At 52.7% G+C, this 19345-nt stretch overlaps 2 protein-coding genes across 3 annotated transcripts in view; one reads left to right on the top strand and one right to left on the bottom strand.

The window, feature by feature from the left end:
- The window catches only part of ITGAL (integrin subunit alpha L), a 45505-nt gene extending 36059 nt beyond the window's left edge, over positions 1-9446 (top strand). For both annotated transcript variants that reach the window (XM_007452729.1, XM_007452728.1), the window contains exons 26-31: positions 4358-4471; positions 4713-4769; positions 4862-4960; positions 5370-5465; positions 6478-6588; positions 8729-9446. In XM_007452729.1, the coding sequence (XP_007452791.1) occupies positions 4358-4471; positions 4713-4769; positions 4862-4960; positions 5370-5465; positions 6478-6588; positions 8729-8902 (651 nt within the window). In that variant the 3' untranslated portion in view covers positions 8903-9446. The remainder of the gene's footprint in view (positions 1-4357; positions 4472-4712; positions 4770-4861; positions 4961-5369; positions 5466-6477; positions 6589-8728) is intronic.
- A 6616-nt stretch (positions 9447-16062) lies between these two features.
- Positions 16063-17997, bottom strand: ZNF768 (zinc finger protein 768). Its single transcript, XM_007452725.1, has 2 exons — positions 17910-17997; positions 16063-17618 (listed from the first exon to the last, which is right to left on the bottom strand). The coding sequence occupies exons 1-2, from the start codon at positions 17995-17997 to the stop codon at positions 16063-16065; spliced, it is 1644 nt and encodes a 547-aa protein (XP_007452787.1).
- Between the last annotated feature and the right edge of the window lie 1348 nt (positions 17998-19345).

The raw sequence follows: 19345 nt of genomic DNA, 5'->3' as shown, positions 1-19345 counted from the left end.
ATTCCTGAGAACCTAGTTTTTATTCAAACATTTAATGAGCTACCATTCTAGTTTAGGAACTTTCCTAGGTGGTGGGGCATCAATAAATAAAACAGGGTCCACAACCACTCACCAAACCCAATTTCTGAGCCTGGACCTCTATACATGCAAGCCCCGTAATTCACACCCAACCGTGAGAGCTTGTAAGACAGGCAGTGTCATTCCCATTTTACAGATGAGAAATCTGAGGCATAGACAGGTCAAGTAACTTGCCCTGGTTACCCAGCTAGTAAGGGGAACAGGTCAGATTCAAGCACTTACTTGTATACAAAATCCATGTGTTTAAGTTAGTGGTCCTCATTTCTCCTGCAACGCTCAGTGCTGTAGTAGAGTCTTCATTATGGGAACTCAGAAGAGGGAGGCCGCCCCCTGAGTCTGAACCTTGAGGCGTCTAGGACTTTCTTGAAGTAACCTCAGAGAGGAGCAGGCTCTGAACAAGCCAAGAGCATGTTCATTTTACCGTGGGGGAAACTGAGGCCCCAAAGAGGCACCATCTTCCCCAAGGCCCCACTGAAGTCAGGGCCGACTGGGCAGTAGCTAGCGGGGAAGGACCCCGGGCAGTTCAAGCCCATTCGGAACAAAGGTGGGAACCATCTCACCTTGACACCTCGATGTCAGGAGAGGAGGGTCCTTTGGGAAGGTCAGATGCCCATTTGCATTGAAATAGAACGTTCTGAGTGACCAGTGGAGTTGGCTTCCAGTGTCTTTCACTGGGATGGCTCTGGGCTCCCTACGGGGTCAACGAGGCCAGTCCTTTTACCACCAGAAGAGCGGGAAAGAGTCCGACAAACCCCAACTCTGTCGCCTGCGCTCTGTATGACCTTGGGCCAAGGATTCATCTGTCCATGCCACAGTTCCCCACTGTGACAAGTGAGGTTTGGGATAAGAACTTCACAGGTAGTCGTGAGGTTTAAATGGGTCACCTGCTTCCTCTAGAGTGCTTGGCGCAGTGCCTGGGGACGTGGAGGTCGCTACAGGGGTGAGGTGGGTGTCATGCTGCAGCCCTGGCCCTCCCAGCTACTTGGAAACCTTACATTCTTGCCTCACTCGGCCTGGAACCAGCTCAACCCCTTGAGCACACTCTCTCTCTCTCTCTCTCTCCGCCTCTGAATAGTCACCAGGGCTAGATGCCTCCAGCATCTTCAGCCATGCATTTGTCTCGCTACTGCCTGGCTTGCCAAGCAGCCACTCTTGCTAAAGGCCCTAATGGTGTCCGTTTTAGCTAAACCCAACACGGCATGGGTCATGGGTGATCCTGTCCCTCCTTCCTGAAGCTGTCCCATTAGTCAGGCCCTGTTTGCCTCAAGGAAGTCAGCTCTAATAACTAAGGTTTACTGTGGGCTAAACAGGCATGGAGACCCAGTGAGAGCTGGCCAGCTGGGCCACCGGATCTCCTTCCTCGTGGTCTTCTGCTCCCCTGGCTGGTTAGGAACATAGGCTTCAGCCAGACCCGAGATCTTTTTGAAGCCCTGCCACTTAAAGCTGTGTGACCTTAGGCAGCTTACTTAACCTCTCTGAGCCTCGGTAAAATGGGGATAATAACACCTACCTTATGGGGTTGTCAGGAGGCACAAATGAGAAAATGCAATTTAATTTAATTTTTTTTTTTTGGGGCCATGCACCCGCGCCCTCGACAGTGAAAGCACAGAGTCCTAACCACTGGACCACCAGGGAATTCCCAGAAAATGCAGTTTAAGAACTTAGCACAGTGCTGACACAAACGGTATCAGTCAACATTGGCTGTTTTTAGCATTGTTATTTTCCCCATCATCCAAGGAAGGTGATAGAACAGAGTGGTTCCAGTCTCTGGAGTCACAGCCTGGGTTAAAATGCCAGCTCTACTATTTGATAGCTTCAGACAAATTAGTGAATCTCCCTGAGCCTCAGTTCTCTCATCTGTAAAATGGGGATGATAGTACTGCCCACCACACAGGAATATTGAAAGAACTAAATGAGATCATGCATTTAGTGAGACTCAGAAGAGGCCTAGCATGCTAAGTGTTCATCAAGTGGGGATTGTTACCACCTACGTGTTCTAACCCCCCGTCCTCTGCTTTGTCACCATTGCCATTGCCTCCTAGCAGATTCGGGGCTCTGGGCTTGCGCTACTGATTGTTCTGTTGTGTCTGTTTACACTAGGTGTGTCTCACTTCCAGGGTAAGTGTCCCCCTTCCAAATGACAACTCGGAATTGTGTCCCTCTTGCTCCTGTGCCTGCACTGATCTCCCCTGGGATGTCTTCCTAGCATCTTTTGTTGTTGTTGTTGTCTTTTAATGGCTTTATTGAGGTAGAATTCACGTACCAATTTATCCATTTAAAGTGTACAATTCAAAAAAAAAAAAGATCATCAAAAAAAAAATAAAATAAAATAAAGTGTACAATTCAATGGCTTTTAGTATATTCACAAAGTTGTGCAACCATCACCATAATCTAATTTTAGAACATTTTTATTACTCCAGAAAGAAACCTACCTATTTGCAGTCACACCCCCTTCCTCCCTCCCCCAGCTCCTGGCAGCCGCTACTTTTATCTCTATAGATTTGCCTATCCCGGACATTACATATAAAAGGAATCACACAACATGTGGTCTTTTGTTACTGGATTCTTTCACTTAGCATAGTATTTTTAAGGTTCATCCATGTTGTAGTATGGGTCAGTATTTCATTCTTTTTTTTTTTTCTTTTTTTTTGCGAAATAATATTCCTTTGTAAGACAGGCCATACTTGATTTATCCATTCTTCAGTCTATGGACATTTGGGTTATTTCCATTTTGGGCTATTATGGATAATGCTGCTAGAACATTCCTGTACAGGTTTTTGTGTGGACATATGTTTTGTTTCTCCTGGATATATAACTAGGAGTATAGTTCCTCCTCTTGAAGCTTTGGTCTCAGGATGTTCGAAACCAAATTTATTATCTTCCTGTAAGCCAGCATCTCCTTTGGTTTGCGTAGAATCCTTTAAAAGCACTACCTTTTCCTCAAGCAAAACTTCCAAGTCTGGGTGAATGTCTCCTTCCTCTGTACTTGGTTCCACTGCCTCCTCAGGTTCTGTTGTCTATATCCTCTTCTCTCTTCTGACCTCACTACTGCTCAGACTGAGTTCCTCATCTTCTTGCAGCTGGACTATGGCACAGGCTCCCAACTTCTTTCCATTCCATGCCTGCAGTGGGTGCAACCCCCTGGAGCCACCTTCCCCTTGGCTGCCTTCCAGGACTGCCCATTGCTTAGTCGTTGGTCCCTTGACTTCTGGCCCTCCAGCCTCTGGACACCAGAATCTCATCTCAAGTCTCCTTTCTAGTTTTATCTCCTATCTCTCCTTCCCAGGCACCCTACCCTCCACCACATCACACTCACCTGGTGCTCTGCTAATTCCCTGCATTTTCTCTTCCCGCTGGCTTCCCTCATCTTTATCTGTTAATCCCCTCTCTACCTTTTACAGCTAAATTCAAATGCTGCCTTTAACATTAGGCCATTTAAATTTAACTTAACTGATGCTTTTAAAGTGTCCACAAATGTTTGTTGAATGAATAAATGATAGAACCCCCACAAACTGGATATGTATTTCCCTGCTTGACCTGCGATTCATTGGTGCTACTCCTGTGTCACTTTCTTCTACATTTCTGGGTCTTCCAGCCCTAGCACAGACAGATCATTTTTATAAAAGGCACTTAGGAAATGCTTTTTTAAAAAAGAATCTTGGCTGCACCGCACAGCTTGTGTGATTTCAGTTCCCCGACCAGGGATTGAACCCAGGTCACAGCAGTGAAAGCCCGGAATCCTAACCAGTAAGCTACCAGGGAACCCCCAGGAAATGTTTCTTAAATAAATTCAGTGCACTTGCCAAAATGTTTTTCCCAAATAATTTTTGCATCTATCCTTGTTAAATGTCCTTCCTTCTTTCACTCATTCAAAAAACTACTTTTTGCGAGGCTGGTTATGTGCTAGGTAGTGTGTCAAGGCCGTAGGGAATTGCAGGTGAAATGAGCCACAGCTCCTGCCCTCTCACAGATCACAGTCTAGGGGGGATAAACGCACACAAGCAGATGTTTTGCCATCTTGCTGGGGAACAAGGGTGCTGTGGGAGAGTCAGCCAAACCGTCAGGGATGATGTTTGAGCAGTACCTTGCAGGATGGGCAAGGGTTAGCCACATGGAGGAAGCAGAGAAGCACGTGGAACCCATGCTGTAAGGGTATGGTTGACCATTGCCCGCTGCCTAACGAAGAGCGGGCCCTTGGGTCCCAGCCAAGGAGGATTGGATCTGGGGTGGCCATTGGGGTGGCATTAAGGGCTCTGCAGCCCCTTGTCCTCTGTACCAGGTAAGGATCCAGCCTTCTGTCTATGACCACAATGTGCCCGCCCTGGAGGCCTTGGTTAGGGTACCACAGCCTCACGGTGAGGGGCCCATCATGCACAAGTGGAGCATACAGATGGTGAGTGTGGGCCGCAGAGGGAAGGGCGCGCAGGTCTCTGGGGGTGAGCTCATGATGTGGGGTTAGGGGGAGATGTGTGGGGACAGGAGTGAGCATGATTGAATCTGCCAGGGGCCAGTGGGGAAGAACTGGGATGCAAGGTGGTATCTGAGAGTGGGGAAGAATGCCAGGTCTGGCCTCAAGGGGCTGGCATCCCCTCTCATCTCTGGACTAACTGAAGACCTCGCCTCATCCTTCCCAGGAGCCTCCTGTCACCTGCCACCGTGAGGATCTGGAGAGTCCATCTGATGTGGCTGAGGTGTGGACCCGTGACCTCAGAAACTGGGGTGGGGGCTGGCCAGGGGGCAGGTGGGAGGAGACCTCCCTGAACCCCGGCTTTCCTTCCCGCAGCCTTGCTCACTTGGAGCCGAGTTCCGCTGCCCAGTGGTCTTCAGGCAGGAGATCCTCGTCCAAGTGATCGGGACGGTGGAGCTGGTGGGGGAGATCAAGGTAGCTGGCAACAGACTCCAAGTGGTTCTGGGGGTGCCTCGAGGGGTGGAGGGTGGGCTTCCCGCCCATAGAGCCTCCCTGCATTTTTTGTTCTGTCTTGAGGAAATAGCCCCAACGCTTACACAGTTGCAGATGAAAGAGGACCATGATTTGTGTAAAATTTGCAGGACTCTTTTCAGGGGCCTACAGATAATTCCTAGATGTTCTTTATAGGAAAAATGTCCTCCCAACAATGGCAAATGGCACATTAGAATGCTCCAGGAGAGAATGGGGTAGAGATGGCGCACCCACTAGGACCCATTTTCCTCTGCCTCTGCCCCTTGAGTTGCACTGGGGGGCAGAAGTCAGTGGGTTCTGGGTCCTTGTTCCTTCTGGCCTGATGACCCACCCCCGCCCCTCCCTCCCACAGGCCTCCTCCATGTTCAGCTTCTGCAGCTCCCTCTCCATCTCCTTCAACAGCAGCAAGCACTTTCACCTCTATGGCAGCAATGCCTCCCTGGCCCAGGTACCTCTCTACCTCCTCAGAAGACCCGGGAACAGAGGGCAGCAGAGGAACAGGAGGAACCCAGGGCAGAGCTAGGAGAGCTGGAGCTGGGAGTGTGGGCAGCCACAGAGGAGAAGGTTTGGGCTTTAGTGCAGTAAGAACCTCCCTACAGGGCTTCCCTGGTGGTGCAGTGGCTAAGAATCCACCTGCCAATGCAGGGGACACGGGTTCGAGCCCTGGTCCGAGAAGATCCCACATGCCGCGGAGCAACTAAGCCCATGCGCCACAACTACTGAGCCTGTGCTCTAGAGCCCGTGAGCCACAACTACTGAAGCCGCGTGCCACAACTACTGAAGCCTGTGCACCTAGAGCCAGTGCTCCGCAACAAGAGAAGCCACCACAATGAGAAGCCCGCACACCGCAACGAAGAGTAGCCCCCGCTGGTTGCAACTAGAGAAAGCCCGCACGCAGCCACGAAGACACAGTGCAGCCAAAAATAAATAAATTAAAAAGAAAAAAAAAAAAAAGAACCTCCCCACAGCCAGAGCCATCAGCCTTGGCACAAGCAGACCACAAGGTCAAGATGGGTTTGATGGCAACTCAGCCAAGGGGCCCCCACCCCACCCGCAGGGCGTGATGGGAGGGGCCCAGCACCTGCAGAGCCCCGTTGAGAGTGGGCGAGATGGGTTTAAGAGCAGGAAGCTCCGAGCAGAAGGGAAGGGGCAGCTGAAAAAGTAAGCAGAAGCCAGATTCTGAAAGCATTGGGTGCTGAGCTGGGGTTCTGACATTTCATCCAGGGGCTAAGGGAAGACTCTTAAGGGTTTAAGGGGACCGTGGTGCATATTTGCCTGTTCATTCTGGTGGCTGCAATGCAAGGTGTACTGAAGAGGGGGTTTGGCCCAAGCCCCATGTCGTGCATGACACAGTCCAGATGGGAAATGCGGAGACCTAGGGACTGAGGCCAGATTCACAAGAAATGTCAGGGGTGGGAATGGCTTCTTCCCTGCACTCCCCACCTCTCCTCTCCCCCTAGGTCATCATGAAGGTCGACGTTGTATATGAGAAGGAAATGGTCTATCTCTACGTGCTGAGCAGTATCGGGGGACTCTTGTTGCTGCTACTGATTTTCTTAGCTCTGTACAAGGTAGGAGCTTCTGCGAGGAACGGGCACCCAGCCAGGCTGGGGAGAGTGGAATTGGCAGGAGTCAGGGAGCAGAATACCAAGATGAGGAGGCTTTAAAGCCAGAAGGGGCCTCAGCCTACTCCTCCTTCTACAGATAAGGCTACTGAGGCCCAAAGGGCAAGCAAGACTTTACCCGCATCCCTCAACAAGCACTGGCAGAGCCAGACCTGGATACCCAGGGAGAGGAAGGAGGACTGTCCCACATATCGAGGGCCAGGCACTGGGATACGGACGCACAGAACACACACACGGTCCATGCCTTTGAGATGCTCGCAGTCTGTGGGGGAGACAGACACGAACATGATGGGGGCTATACTATGTGCTCTGGGCCTATGACACAGGGACCTAACTGAGGTTGGGGGGAGTCCAGGAAGCCCTCTCAAGAGAGGTGGCCTTTGGGCTTCCCTGGTGGCGCAGTGGTTGAGAGTCCGCCTGCCGATGCAGGGGACACAGGTTCGTGCCCCTGTCCGGGAAGTTCCCACATGCCGCAGAGCGGCTGGGCCCGTGAGCCATGGCCGCTGAGCCTGAGCATCCGGAGCCTGTGCTCCGCAACGGGAGAGGCCACAACAGTGAGAGGCCTGCGTACTGCAAAAAAAAAAAAAAAAAGTGCTGGAGGGCAGCTGTTCCATGTGAAAAACTCAAATATTCCAGAAAAGAAAACATAGAAAATCAAAGTTTCTCCCTATTGCAACCCCAGAGGGTTGTCATTAAATACAACCATTTTGTTTATATTCCTCCATGTTCTAATTTTATTGTTAACGTATATGTGAATGTGTGAGCATGAGAGAGAGAAAGAGAAAAGCCAGTGGATGTGTGTTTGTGTACAAAACATTACTGTATATACTGCTTGGGAGCTTGTGCTTCCCCCTGGATGTTATATCCTGCTGTCTTTCTGTCTGAGCACAATCAGATTTGCCTCTTGCTCTTTAGTCTTGTTTTTTTAATTTTTTAAAAAACTTATTTATTTTTTTGGCTGCATTGGGTCTTCATTGCTGCTCATGGGCTTTCTCTAGTTGCGGCAAGCTGGGGTTACTCTGTTGCGGTGCGCGTGCTTCTCATTGCAGCGGCTTCTCTTGTTGCGGAGCACGGGCTGTAGGCGCGCAGGCTCAGTAGTTGTGGCGCACGGGCTTAGTTGCTCCACGGCATGTGGGATCTTCCTGGACCAGGGCTCAAACCCATGTCCCCTGCATTGGCAGACAGATTCTTAACCACTGCATCACCAGGGAAGTCCCTGCCTCTTGCTTTTTAACCCGGGTGGTTTTCTACTGTCTGGATGCCTCACCTTTTATTTAACAAGATCCTTATTGATGAACGTTTAGATTGTTTGGAATTGACCTTTGTTTCAAACTGTGTGCCAAAAGGTGCTTTTTTAATTAATTAATGTATTTATTTATTTTGGCTGCTTTGTGTCTTCGTTGCTGCGCAGAGGCTTTCGCTAGTTGGCGGCGAGCGGGGGCTACTCTTCGTTGCGGTGCACGGGCTTCTCATTGCGGTGGCTTCTCTTGTTGTGGACCACGGGCTCTAGGCGCACAGGCTTCAGTAGTTGTGGCGCACGGGTTTAGTTGCTCTGTGGCATGTGGGATCTTCCCGGACCAGGGCTCGAACCCGTGTCCCCTGCATTGACAGGCGGATTCTTAACCACTGTGCCACCAGGGAAGTCCCAAAAGGCTCTTGTTACCAACATCTTTGCACACTTGTCCAGATGTTTTTTAGAATCAATTCCTAGAGCTGGTATTACTGAGCCAAAGAATGTGTATCTTTTGAGCTTTCACCAGAGAGTGCATGGCCCCTACTAATAAGCCCTATATAAGTGCAGGCTCTTGCTGTTAGTATTACTAGATATTGTCAAATCACCCATCCACAATAATGGTACATGACATTTTGATGAGCCTCAGGAATGAACTATTAAACATACAGCTTTTTAACATATTGCCAAGAAGCAGGTGTGGCAGATCCCCTCGCCCCATCTCCAGAGCAGATGCCACCTGTCTGCGGCATGTGTGGCTTATCCCTATAAACGGTACTTTCACGTTTTGCCGGGGCCGAAGTGTCCAAAGGGCTCTGTGGACTCTTTGTTTACTCAAGTCTTGTCTTCCTACAGGTTGGTTTCTTCAAACGGAACCTGAAGGAGAGGATGGAGGCGACCGTAGATGCTTCAGATGAAACCACTGGAGAAGACGCTGGGCAGCCAGCGTCTGGGGAAGAAGCCAAGGACCCGGGCTGCCTGGAGCCCCTCCACGAGAAGGAGGCCCAGGACGGAGGTGGCAGGGACTGAGGTGCAGGCTGGATGCAGAAGGCCCAGGAGTGGACTCGGGATGCCTGGTGCCAGCCTGCCTCTACCTGAATTTCACCATGTGTCCTTGGACAAGTCACTGCCCCTCCGTGAGCCTCAGTTTCCCTATCTTGAACATGGGCCCATTCCTGCCTGCCTCCTTTGCAGGCTTATGGTGAGGATCCTTTGAGGGATGGGCCAGGAAGGCCACAGAGGTGAGGCCTTGTAATTATCATGTGGTCCTGGCTCCCACTGGCCCCTGTTAGTTTCCTTCCCTGGAAGAGAACGTCTGATCTAAATTTGGAGAAACAGTAATCTCAGGACCTAGCGACACTCCAGGCCCTCATACCCACCTGCCCTTGGATGTCCGCAGAGGCCTCAAGCTCCCAGAACCTTGCCTTTCATCCTCTCCTGCCTGGAATGCAGTCAGCTTTCAATTCTCCTACCAGAGAGCAAATCTCATCTGTGTCACTACATTGCTCCTGCAAACCCCTTGCCCTTTGGCTAACAGTCAGATTCCTTAATAGACCTTCCAAAATCCGCAAAACTGGGCTGTTTCCTTCCCAGCCTCTTCTAGAGACATCCCGCCTCCCTTTCTAAGCGCCAGTTAACCAGCCTTTTCACTTGCCCAGCTCCTTCCTGGCTCACTGCCTTCACCCAGACTCTTCTCACTTCCTGGAACATTCCTCCTGCCTCCTTTTCCTGCCTAACCCTCTCTCAGCCTTCAGATCTCAGTTCACACATAACTTCCGCAGGGCAACCCCCCAACCCCAACTCAGTTTGGTTCCCATATTATACACGTTTACACTAGCCCGCACTTGTCCTGCATAGCACTGATCATATTGGTTAATTGTTAAGTGATTTACTTAAATTAAACAGTGGACTCCAGTGGGGTAAGGATCATACCTTTCTTGTTCACCTTGGGACCCCTGGTGGTATCACAGAGCCAGACACATAGTAGGTGCTTGAGACAATTTCACTGAATTGTGAGGGTGCCTGTGGGAAGATAGAGAAAAAAGCTTGGATGGGCCCCATGGCAACCCCATCCGACAAGGCTCAGTCTGCCCCAGGCGCCTGCCCCCTCCCTCCACAGCCCCACTCCGGTACTCCATCACATCCCACTGTGGCCCCCACCATGAGATTGTGAGCTCAAGGATGGAAACTATGTCCGTTTACCTGGCTCCCAGTGCCAAGCACAGCGCCTGTACATATTTACTAAATAAATTAAAAATTCTGCCCAATTTTGTGATGTTTTTGTGCTGGTGCACCATTCCAGCCTGGCTCAATTAAATGAAAATTTCCTGGAATTGAGAGGTTTTTTTTGTTTTTTTTGCAGTACGCGGGCCTCTCACTGTTGTGCCCTCTCCCGCCGCCGAGCACAGGCTCCGGACGCACAGGCTCAGCGGCCATGGCTCACGGGCCCAGCCACCCCGCGGCATGCGGGCTCCTCCCGGACCGGGGCACAAACCCGCGTCCCCTGCATCGGCAGGCAGACTCTCAACCACTGCGCCACCAGGGAAGCCTCAAAAATTTCCTGGAATTAAATGGGAATTCCAGTGGTCAGAACTTGGAGCTTTCACTGCCAAGGAGCCGGGTTCGATCCCTGATCGGGGAACTAAGATCCCACAAGCCACCTGGCGTGGCCAAAAAAAAAAGAACATTTCCTTCTCAACCCTCCCACTAAGTGGGACCAAAACAGTCAAATCTTTTTTTCTTTCCTTTCTCCCTTCTCCTTCTCCTTTTTTTATTTGCCGTGATGACCCTCAGAAACTGACATGTGCAGGACGTTTTCAGTTCATTCAAAGGAAGCAGCGAGAGAGACACAGAAAGTGAGGAAATGTTAGGGAGGCATTGACAATTTATTAAGCTGTGAGAATAGACCTTCTCTGATACCCGCTTTTTAAAAATTTTTTTTTATTGAGGTATAGTCGATTTATGCCCTCCCCGCTTTTTTTAAAGAAATGGTTGTTGGGCCTTGACCCTGAAACCGTCTCCCCGCCCCGCCCCGCCCCCCCTCACCCGCCTTAGAAGGAACAGAGGGGACTAGTCACTGCTGCCCTCTTGTGGTCAGTAGGACACCGGGGGAATATTGAGTAACTCTAAGGTCAGCTCCTGTCCAGCAGTGGGAAGTGAGAAGCAACCTTTGGTCCCCCAAGCAGTGACCTTTGATGGCTCCCTTCTGCCTACAGCGGAGTAAGTGGACATTCCTGAGCTGGGCACACAGGCTTTCAAAGCCTACCGGCCTCTCCAACCTCATCACCCCCTTCTGGTCCAGCCTCCAAGGAACCATGGGGCTGGCTCCAAAGCAAGACATCAGGAAGGAAGAAGTGAAGCTTATTTTCCTAGAGAGGGGGAAAAAAATGTTTTGACCGTCAGGAGTATCACTGAACTGCTAAAAGTACATGAAATGGTCTGTAAGCCTCATGAAGCGTAAGTTGGGTTCTATTCATTCCTGCAGGATTTCTTGAGTACTCTGTGTCAGGCCCTGTGCTGAGTCTGAGGACCTGCTTGTGAACATGACAGACAAGTCCCTGGCCTCGGGAAGCTTCACTTCAGTGGGAAAACAGAGCGGAAAAGTAGAAATGTGATTCCAGGTAGTGATAGGGCCGTAAAGAAAGTGAAGCGGGACAAGGGGTAGGGGGTGATGGAGAGGGCCCTTTTACATAGGTGGTCGGGAAAGTTCTCTGAGGAAGCGAGATTCTGTGACACGAGGAAAAAGTGAATATTTTCATCAAGGCTGGCAACAAAACACAGAAAATCTGGGAGGTTCATTTCAGGAACAGACCTGCTGTCATCACGCCAAGGAATCTCTCTTCCAACTCGCTCAAGAGTACTGTCTTTGTGGTAGTTCCCTGGCGGTCCAGTGGTTAGGACTCCACGCTTCCACTGCAGGGGGCATGGGTTCGATCCTGGTCAGGGAACTAAGATCCTGCATGCCGTGCGGTGCAGCCAAAAAAGGGAAAAAAAGAAGAAAAAAAAAGCACTGTCTTCAAACACCTAGGCATCCTTCCTGCCTCTGTGCCTTCACACGTGCTGTTCCCCTTGCCAGCCTGTCCAACTCCACCTGTTTTCTTTTCTTTTGAACTCTTCTCCATTATGGTTTATTACAGGATATCAAATATAGTTCCCTATGCTATACAGTAGGTCCTTGTTGTTTCCACCTGTTTTCTATCCTTTAAAATCTTTCTACCTCAAAGTATTGATACTTCCAAGCTTTTCTCATCCCCTTGGTTCCTGGACAAAGGACCCAGTTCATCACCACTTTGTTTATGGCTCATCGGGGCACGTGACGCTGACTCTGTGGGCCCCTCTCTCAAGACTAGGAGATTCTGGAAGGCAGGACTCAGGCCTCACGTGCATTACCAACACCGACCCCTCACCAGGGCTGGCACAAAGGTATTGTTCAATAAACGTTTGATTCAGTGGCCCTAAATGTATATGGGTTAAATCTATTGGTTTTATCCAATTAGAAATTAAACCGGAGAAAAACTTAAAACATAAGAACATCCATGCCTACATTCCACGCAAGCCATCAGAGTGATGACATATGTCATCACATGTCATGCAGCTTCTAGAAAATAGTTCTTTATGGGAGAAACAGAGTGAAAAAAAGTAAATAACAACAACAAAAAAAGCTATAGGGGCTTCCCTGGTGGCGCAGTGGTTGAGAGTCCGCCTGCCGATGCAGGGGCCGCGGGTTCGTGCCCCGGTCCGGGAGGATCCCACATGCCGCGGAGTGGCTGGGCCTGTCAGCCATGGCCGCTGAGCCTGCGCGTCCGGAGCCTGTGCAACGGGACGGGCCACAACAGTGAGAGGCCCGCGTACCGCAAAAAAAAAAAAAGTAAATAAAAAAGTAAATAACAACAACAAAAAAAGCTATAGGGGCTTCCCTGGTGGCGCAGTGGTTGAGAGTCCGCCTGCCGATGCAGGGGACGCGGGTTCGTGCCCCGGTCCGGGAGGATCCCACATGCCGCGGAGTGGCTGGGCCTGTCAGCCATGGCCGCTGAGCCTGCGCGTCCGGAGCCTGTGCAACGGGACGGGCCACAACAGTGAGAGGCCCGCGTACCGCAAAAAAAAAAAAAGTAAATAACATCTTAGTATCGTTAGGAAAATGGTCAAAACCCAGTCAGCCCTAGGATGGAATCCAGGCTCTGCTGCTTCCTAGCTGTGTCATGTGGGGCAATTTCCTTATCCTCTCTGAGATTCAGTTTTTCATCTGTTAAACAGGAATAATAGCAGCCTATACCTCAGAGTCACTCTGAGCGTTAAATAACACGTGTAAACTGCTTAGCATTGTTCCTAGCGTGTAAGCACTAATGGTGGTGGACAGAAATGGTTGGTCTATTGTGCAGGAGGAGGGTGTAGTAAAAGCAGCAGGCTGACCACAAGTCAAGAGACTTGGCGCTGGAGCTCTTCCATTAGCCCTTCCACCTTGACTTTGGGGAACACACATGTCCTTCTGGGTTTGGTCTGCTCCACCTGGCATCTGAAGGTACCTCAGGAGCTGTCATGAAGAGACGGGTAGAGGCTGAGCAGCTAAGTTCCCACCCTCATTTGAACCGATATTAAATATCAAGGCTACTGGGAATTCCCTGGCGGTCCAGTGGTTAGGACTCTGTGCTTTCACTGCTGAAAACGTGGGTTCAATCCCTGGTCAGGGAACTAAGATCCTGCAAGCCACATGGTGTGGCCAAAATAACCCCAAATACCAAGGCTACCTTATCAATTAAGCACCACAAGCACTGTACCCAGGTCCTTCTAGCTTTCAAGTGCCCACAGTTGGGAGCCGAAGAAAATTTCAACTCCAAAATAAGGAGATTAGGGCTTCCCTAGTGGCCCAGTGGTTAAGAATCCGCCTGCTAATGCAGGGGACATGGGTTCAAGCTCTGGTCCGGGAAGATCCCACGTACCTCGGAGCAACTGAGCCCCATGCACCACAACTACTGAGTCTGTGATCTAGAGCCCAAGAGCCACAACTACTGAAGCCCACACGCCTAGAGCCTGTGCTCTGCAACAAGAGAAGCCACTGCAATGAGAAGCCCACGCACTGCAAGGAAGACTAGCCCCTGCTCGCTGCAAGTAAAAAAGCCCACACACAGCAGTGAAGACCCAACGCAGCCAAAAATAAATTAATTATTTAAAAAAACAAAATAAGGAGATTAAATTGTATAATTGAAATAAATGTTGTAGTAAATGTCTACAATATGTAATATGTAAGGGAGTTAAATGCAGTTCTATTCGACATATATAGTTACATATATGAACTATATTAAATGTGGGAGTTGGAGTTTTTTAATATTTGAAATTATGTGTGGTAGGGTGGCTGTACAAAAATGTGCATAAAGTTTACAAAGGTCTTTAAAAGACTGTGTGATTTCCCTTGAAAAGTAATGTTCTACATCCAAAATAATTTAATCTTTGAAAGCCACTAAACACACCAAACCGTACTGAACTACATGATCTCTAGGGCCCCATTCCGGAGTTGGTAGATCATGAGAGGCTGGATTGAAATGTGCTTAGAGAGGTTATTTGCCCTTGACAAGTTATAAGGCCTGAGGATGGGCGCGGGGCCGAGGGTGATGTCAGGATCCTGAGGCCCAAGAGGCCTTGTGGAGCCATGACTCCCCACCCGTCTGTGAGGCTGAGCTGCTGGGGGCAGGTGGAGCCAAGCAGACATGGTCTGAACGTCTCCTTCATAGGGAACTTAGCAGGTGTTCATCTCAAGATGTGCCCTGCAGCTGAGTAATTCCCTGAGGTGTGGCCTGTCCTCCTTAGCTAAGTTCATGACAGGCCACACTCCAGAATTCCCCCAGACTCACTGATGGCACCAACTCCCCATCATTTCCTGAGGAGCCAAGTGTTAGGAGGCTGAGGCTCAGATGTGAAAGGAAAGTAGGATAGAGATGGGGTGGTAACAACATGGTCCTAAAAAGGACCAGCCTAGTGGGTCTTAAAGGCTGAAATTGTCCAACCTTCGTACTGGGTCCAGTATGCTCCCCCTATGGGTGGGGTTGGAACAGCAGACAATCCCTGTAATTCTGGTCAGTCACAGTGTGCACAGAGGGGTGGCTAGAGGTTCCAGCTGGCAGCGGGGAGGGGACAGCCCAGCTGGCTGCTGGGAGCCTGAGAGAGCTGGAACGCAGGCACTAGGCCTGGATATGAGAATCAGGGTCTGTTTTCTGGCCCAAGGACAGACCCTCCGTGTTTGGGAATAGGGACCTCCACAAGGCTGAGGGCTTTCTCACACCTACACTGGACCCCCTTTGTGTTTGGGCAGCATCCAAAGCACAGGACACGAACTTGCACAGATATGGGCAAGTCATGTCTCCTGAGCCTCAGTTTATAAGATTCCAGTGAAACAATATAAAAGCACTTCCCAGACAAGGGCTTACAGCTTCACTGGCTGTAGTGATGACCTAGTACCTCCCACTGCCCGGGGCACATTTTAAGGACAAGTCTCTTTCACCACATAAAGGTTTTTATTGAACTCAAATTCAGGGGCTCCAAAGCCTGAGGAAGACAAGGGAGGCTGGGGTTTGCACTCAGAAGCCAGGCCAAGCTTCGGGGCCCCACTCCCCACCCCCCATACCCTCACCCCTTCCTGACTCAACGAGGGTCTCAGTAGCTACCAATCTAAGCTACCCACTCTAATTAAGTAACCCAACCCCCCCCCCCCCCCCCCAACACACACACAATCCTCTAGCCCTCTGGCCCACTCACGCCTTTCCCGGAAGTGCTCCCTGGTGGCCACTCACTAATCTCCACGCGGACTTCTGTTGGGTACACTTTATCCAGGCCAAAGCGATAGGAGCCCATGAATTATGTACATGCAACCCTCCCTCCCCCCACCCCCACCTAGCACTTTGCCAAGCCAGGCTTCCACCAAGGGGCATACTGCTGCTGAGGCCAGCTCTCTGCTGACCTCTTTCTGGATCTCTCCCAGAGCCTCCGGCTGCCAGCTTGGCCTCCCTCCAACCCCTCTTCATAGCCCACTTCCCATAAGTCTCCGTGTCATGTCGCTTCCTCCATCCCGGCCCCCTCTCCTCCTAGAACCCTCGACTCCTCCCTACTCCAGCGTTTCCCCTATTCTCTCTCAAGGTTTCTCTAGCTCCCTGTCCCCTTCTCTTCTGCCCACCACCTCCCCACCCCGACGGGGCCCCAGGTCAGCGCCGGCCGGCCGCGTGGGTCCGCTGGTGGCGGATGAGGTCGGAGCTCTGAGAGAAGGCCTTTCCACAGTCATCGCACTTGTAGGGCCGCTCCCCGCTGTGGACCCGGTGATGCTGCAGCAGCGTGGAGGAGCGGCAGAAGCCCTTGCCACACACGGCGCACCTGTAGGGCCGCTCGCCCGTGTGGGAGCGCTGGTGCTGAATCAGCGTGGAGGAGCGATTGAAGGTCTTGCCGCAGTCGGGGCAGCTGTAGGTGCGACCCGGCAGGTGGGTACGGGCGTGGATGGCCAGCACCGAGCTCTGGCCAAAGCGCTTGCCGCACTCAGGGCACTTGAAGGGCTTCTCGCGGGCATGGCTGCGGGCGTGGGGGATAAGTGCCGAGCGCTGGGAGAAGCTCTTGCCACAGATGCCACAGCTGAAGGGCCTCTGCCCGGTGTGCACCCTCTGGTGACTACGCAGGGATGAGTTCTGGCTGTAGCACTTGCCACACTCGGGGCAGCTGTAGGGCCGCTCATGGCTGTGGGTGCGCTGGTGCCGCAGGAGGTAGGAGCTGTCGCCGAAGGCCTTGCCGCAGTGTGGGCACTTGTAGGGCTTCTGACCAGAGTGCGTGCGCTGGTGGCGAAGCAGGTAAGAGCTGTCAGCGAAGGCCTTGCCGCAACGGGGACACTTGTAGGGCCGTTCGCCCGTGTGCGTGCGCTGGTGTTTGATGAGGTCAGAGCTCTGGGAGAAGGCCTTGCTACAGACCTCACATTTATAGGGTTTTTCACCTGTGTGGATGCGCTGGTGCTGGATCAGGGTGGAGCCCCGCCCAAAACTCTTCCCACAGATGCCGCAGATGTTAGGCCTCGGGCCCTGCCCACCCCTGGCCCGGCCACCTCGTCGGCCTGGACCACGAAGGGTCCCCGTCAGGCCCAGGGGATTCTGGAGCATCTCAAACTGGGGTGTAGCCAGCAGGGCCCCTGTGGGCATCTCAAAAGGGGGCCCTAGGGGCAGGCCCCCAGTGGACTGTTCCCCAAACCCCTGGGTGAAAGAGTCCAAAGGGTGGACTCCCAAGGGGATGCTCAAGGGATTCTTTTCCTCAGGATTCAGAAGAATCTCTGCACCTTCCTGGAACTTGGAACTTTGAGCTTCAAATTCAGGGCTCTGGGTTTTGAACTCAGGATTCTGGGGTTCAAATCCAGGGTTCTGCGGTTCATATCCCGGGCTCTGGGATTCATACCTGGAGCTCTGAGATTCATATCCAGGGCTCTTGGGTTCATACCCAGGGCTTTGGGGCTCATACCTAGGGCTTTGGGGTTCAAACTCAGGGCTCTGAGAATCTGATTCAGGGCTTCTGGGTGCAAACTCAGGGCTTGGGGGCACAAAACCAGGGCTTCGGGACTCAAAACCTGGACTCTCAGGCTCAAACCTGGGGCTTTGGGGTTCAAACTCTGGGTTTTGTAGCCCAAACCCAGGGCTCTGGGGTTCAAGCCCAAAAGGTATCTCTTCCACCTCATAGTCCCCAGTGCCTTCTTGCTGAGAAATTTCCTCTTCCTCATTCTCACTCATGTTGCCTGCAGGATCAGAGAATTACAGAAAACCCAGATTGTGTGGGGCCTGGAAGGTCACTGGGTCCCACCATTAGTTGCCACAAACCTTTCCCTCCTTCTCAAGCAGGGTCGCTGGCCCTCGGGCAAGTGCTGAAATTCCCACCTCCCCCTCAGCAAACCCAGGACACCGGGTCCCCGCCCCCGCCTCCTCCAAGTCCCAGGTGTCCAAGCCCCCGGCTCTCTTCCCCTCCCACCCGCTACAACCCTCTCTCCCACTCCCAGTCACGCTCCTCGGAGGGGCGCTCCCTCCCTCACCTTTGAGGGACCCTTCGGGGCTCCCCATTTCGTCAGGACTTTGCACATCTCTGGGCTCGAGGCCCCACGGCGACGCCTCCCGTTCCATCCCCGCCGGCTCCCAGTGCGGCGGCAGTGGCGATGGCGGACGATCCTGCGACCCGGTCTGAGTGCCCCGAGACCCGGGCCCTCGCCGCCCGCCCGATTAGCGCCACCCAGGGAACCCAGCTGTCCAGCCCCGGCCTCTGAGGCCGGACGTCTTGACCCTGGGCCTCTCCGGCCCGCTGGGCCCCTCCCCTATCCGCGGCCCCGCCCCCACCCACAAAGTCTCGGCTTGCCCTGGGGTCCTCACAGGCCCCCACACGTCGTGACCTCGGAGATGAGAGGCTTCACGACTCGCCTTGCCGCCCCCGGATACCGCTCCCCGCCCGGGACCCCGACGTCTGGCCTCCCAGCCCCCGGGTGGGCTGCGGCTGGCCGTCCCCCTCCCCTCCGCACAGGAAGTGTCCGTCCGCGGCCAGTTTCCCCCGCTGGCTAGCGCCGCGGCCTCTCTAGGAGACACTGGAGGTGGAAACTCGTTGGCATTAACCCTGGGCTGGATGGCCCCGGCGTCGAGGTAGGCGAGGACTGGGCGCCCTGGAGCCGGCGGGAGAAGCTGGGGCAGTTTGTATGCCTATGTCCTAGGTCCTGTCCGCCCGGGAGCCTATATGTCCGTCTCCCGGCCCTGCGTCCGTCAGTGCCTGTGGCCAAGGGCGAGGCAACAAGAGAGACCAAGGTCAGCGAGAAGGAGCGACGCTTCCCGGTGCCAGCGGGGGCGGTGTCTAGTTCCCCTCCCCTCCCGGGCCTTGGGGTCAGCTCTGGCCGCGCCTCGGGACCCCACCCCGCCACTTAGGCTCATCGAGGTTCCTGAGTCTGGAACCCCCCCACCTCGAACTCCACTCCCCCACACCGGCGCGCCCACCCTCAGTCCTCCTGGCCCCCTCCGCTCGCTGCTTCTCCTAATCTCACCCCGCTTCAGGGAGGGCTGGGATCGTTGCCAAGGAAACAGGCCTGCCTCCAGTTTCCAGAGGCCCGCCCCTCCCTCCCAGGGAGCTCACCGATTGGTCGGTGCAGCGCGTGCTTTCACCGTCCCGCCTCCTCTCACTACACCAACTGCTTAGGCGTTAATGGTCGCCAGGGAACGCGAGGCACCTTTCTGATTGGTTGCAGGGTGCGCAGGCCGGTTCCACCTCTTCCGTGCTTCAGAAGTGCTAGCGGGAGGAGTGGGAGAGCCTGTGCTTTCAGACATTTTCCCGCCCTCATTTACCCTTCATTAGGTTTTATCTTTCTGAAGAATGAAAGACAAGGCACCTGAGGAAGACACCCTTGACTCCCCAGTCTCTTCTCACACTCTCTTTCCCGGCACTTTCCTTCTTCCTACAGGTTCCAGGTGCCGAAGTGGCCAGTCGGGGGGGGGG

This window comes from Lipotes vexillifer, unplaced genomic scaffold (assembly GCF_000442215.2).
Source record: "Lipotes vexillifer unplaced genomic scaffold, Lipotes_vexillifer_v1.1 scaffold426, whole genome shotgun sequence".
NCBI lineage: Eukaryota > Metazoa > Chordata > Mammalia > Artiodactyla > Lipotidae > Lipotes > Lipotes vexillifer.
The sequence above is the reverse complement of the archived record's forward strand: the minus strand, read 5'-3'. Positions and strand labels throughout refer to the sequence as shown.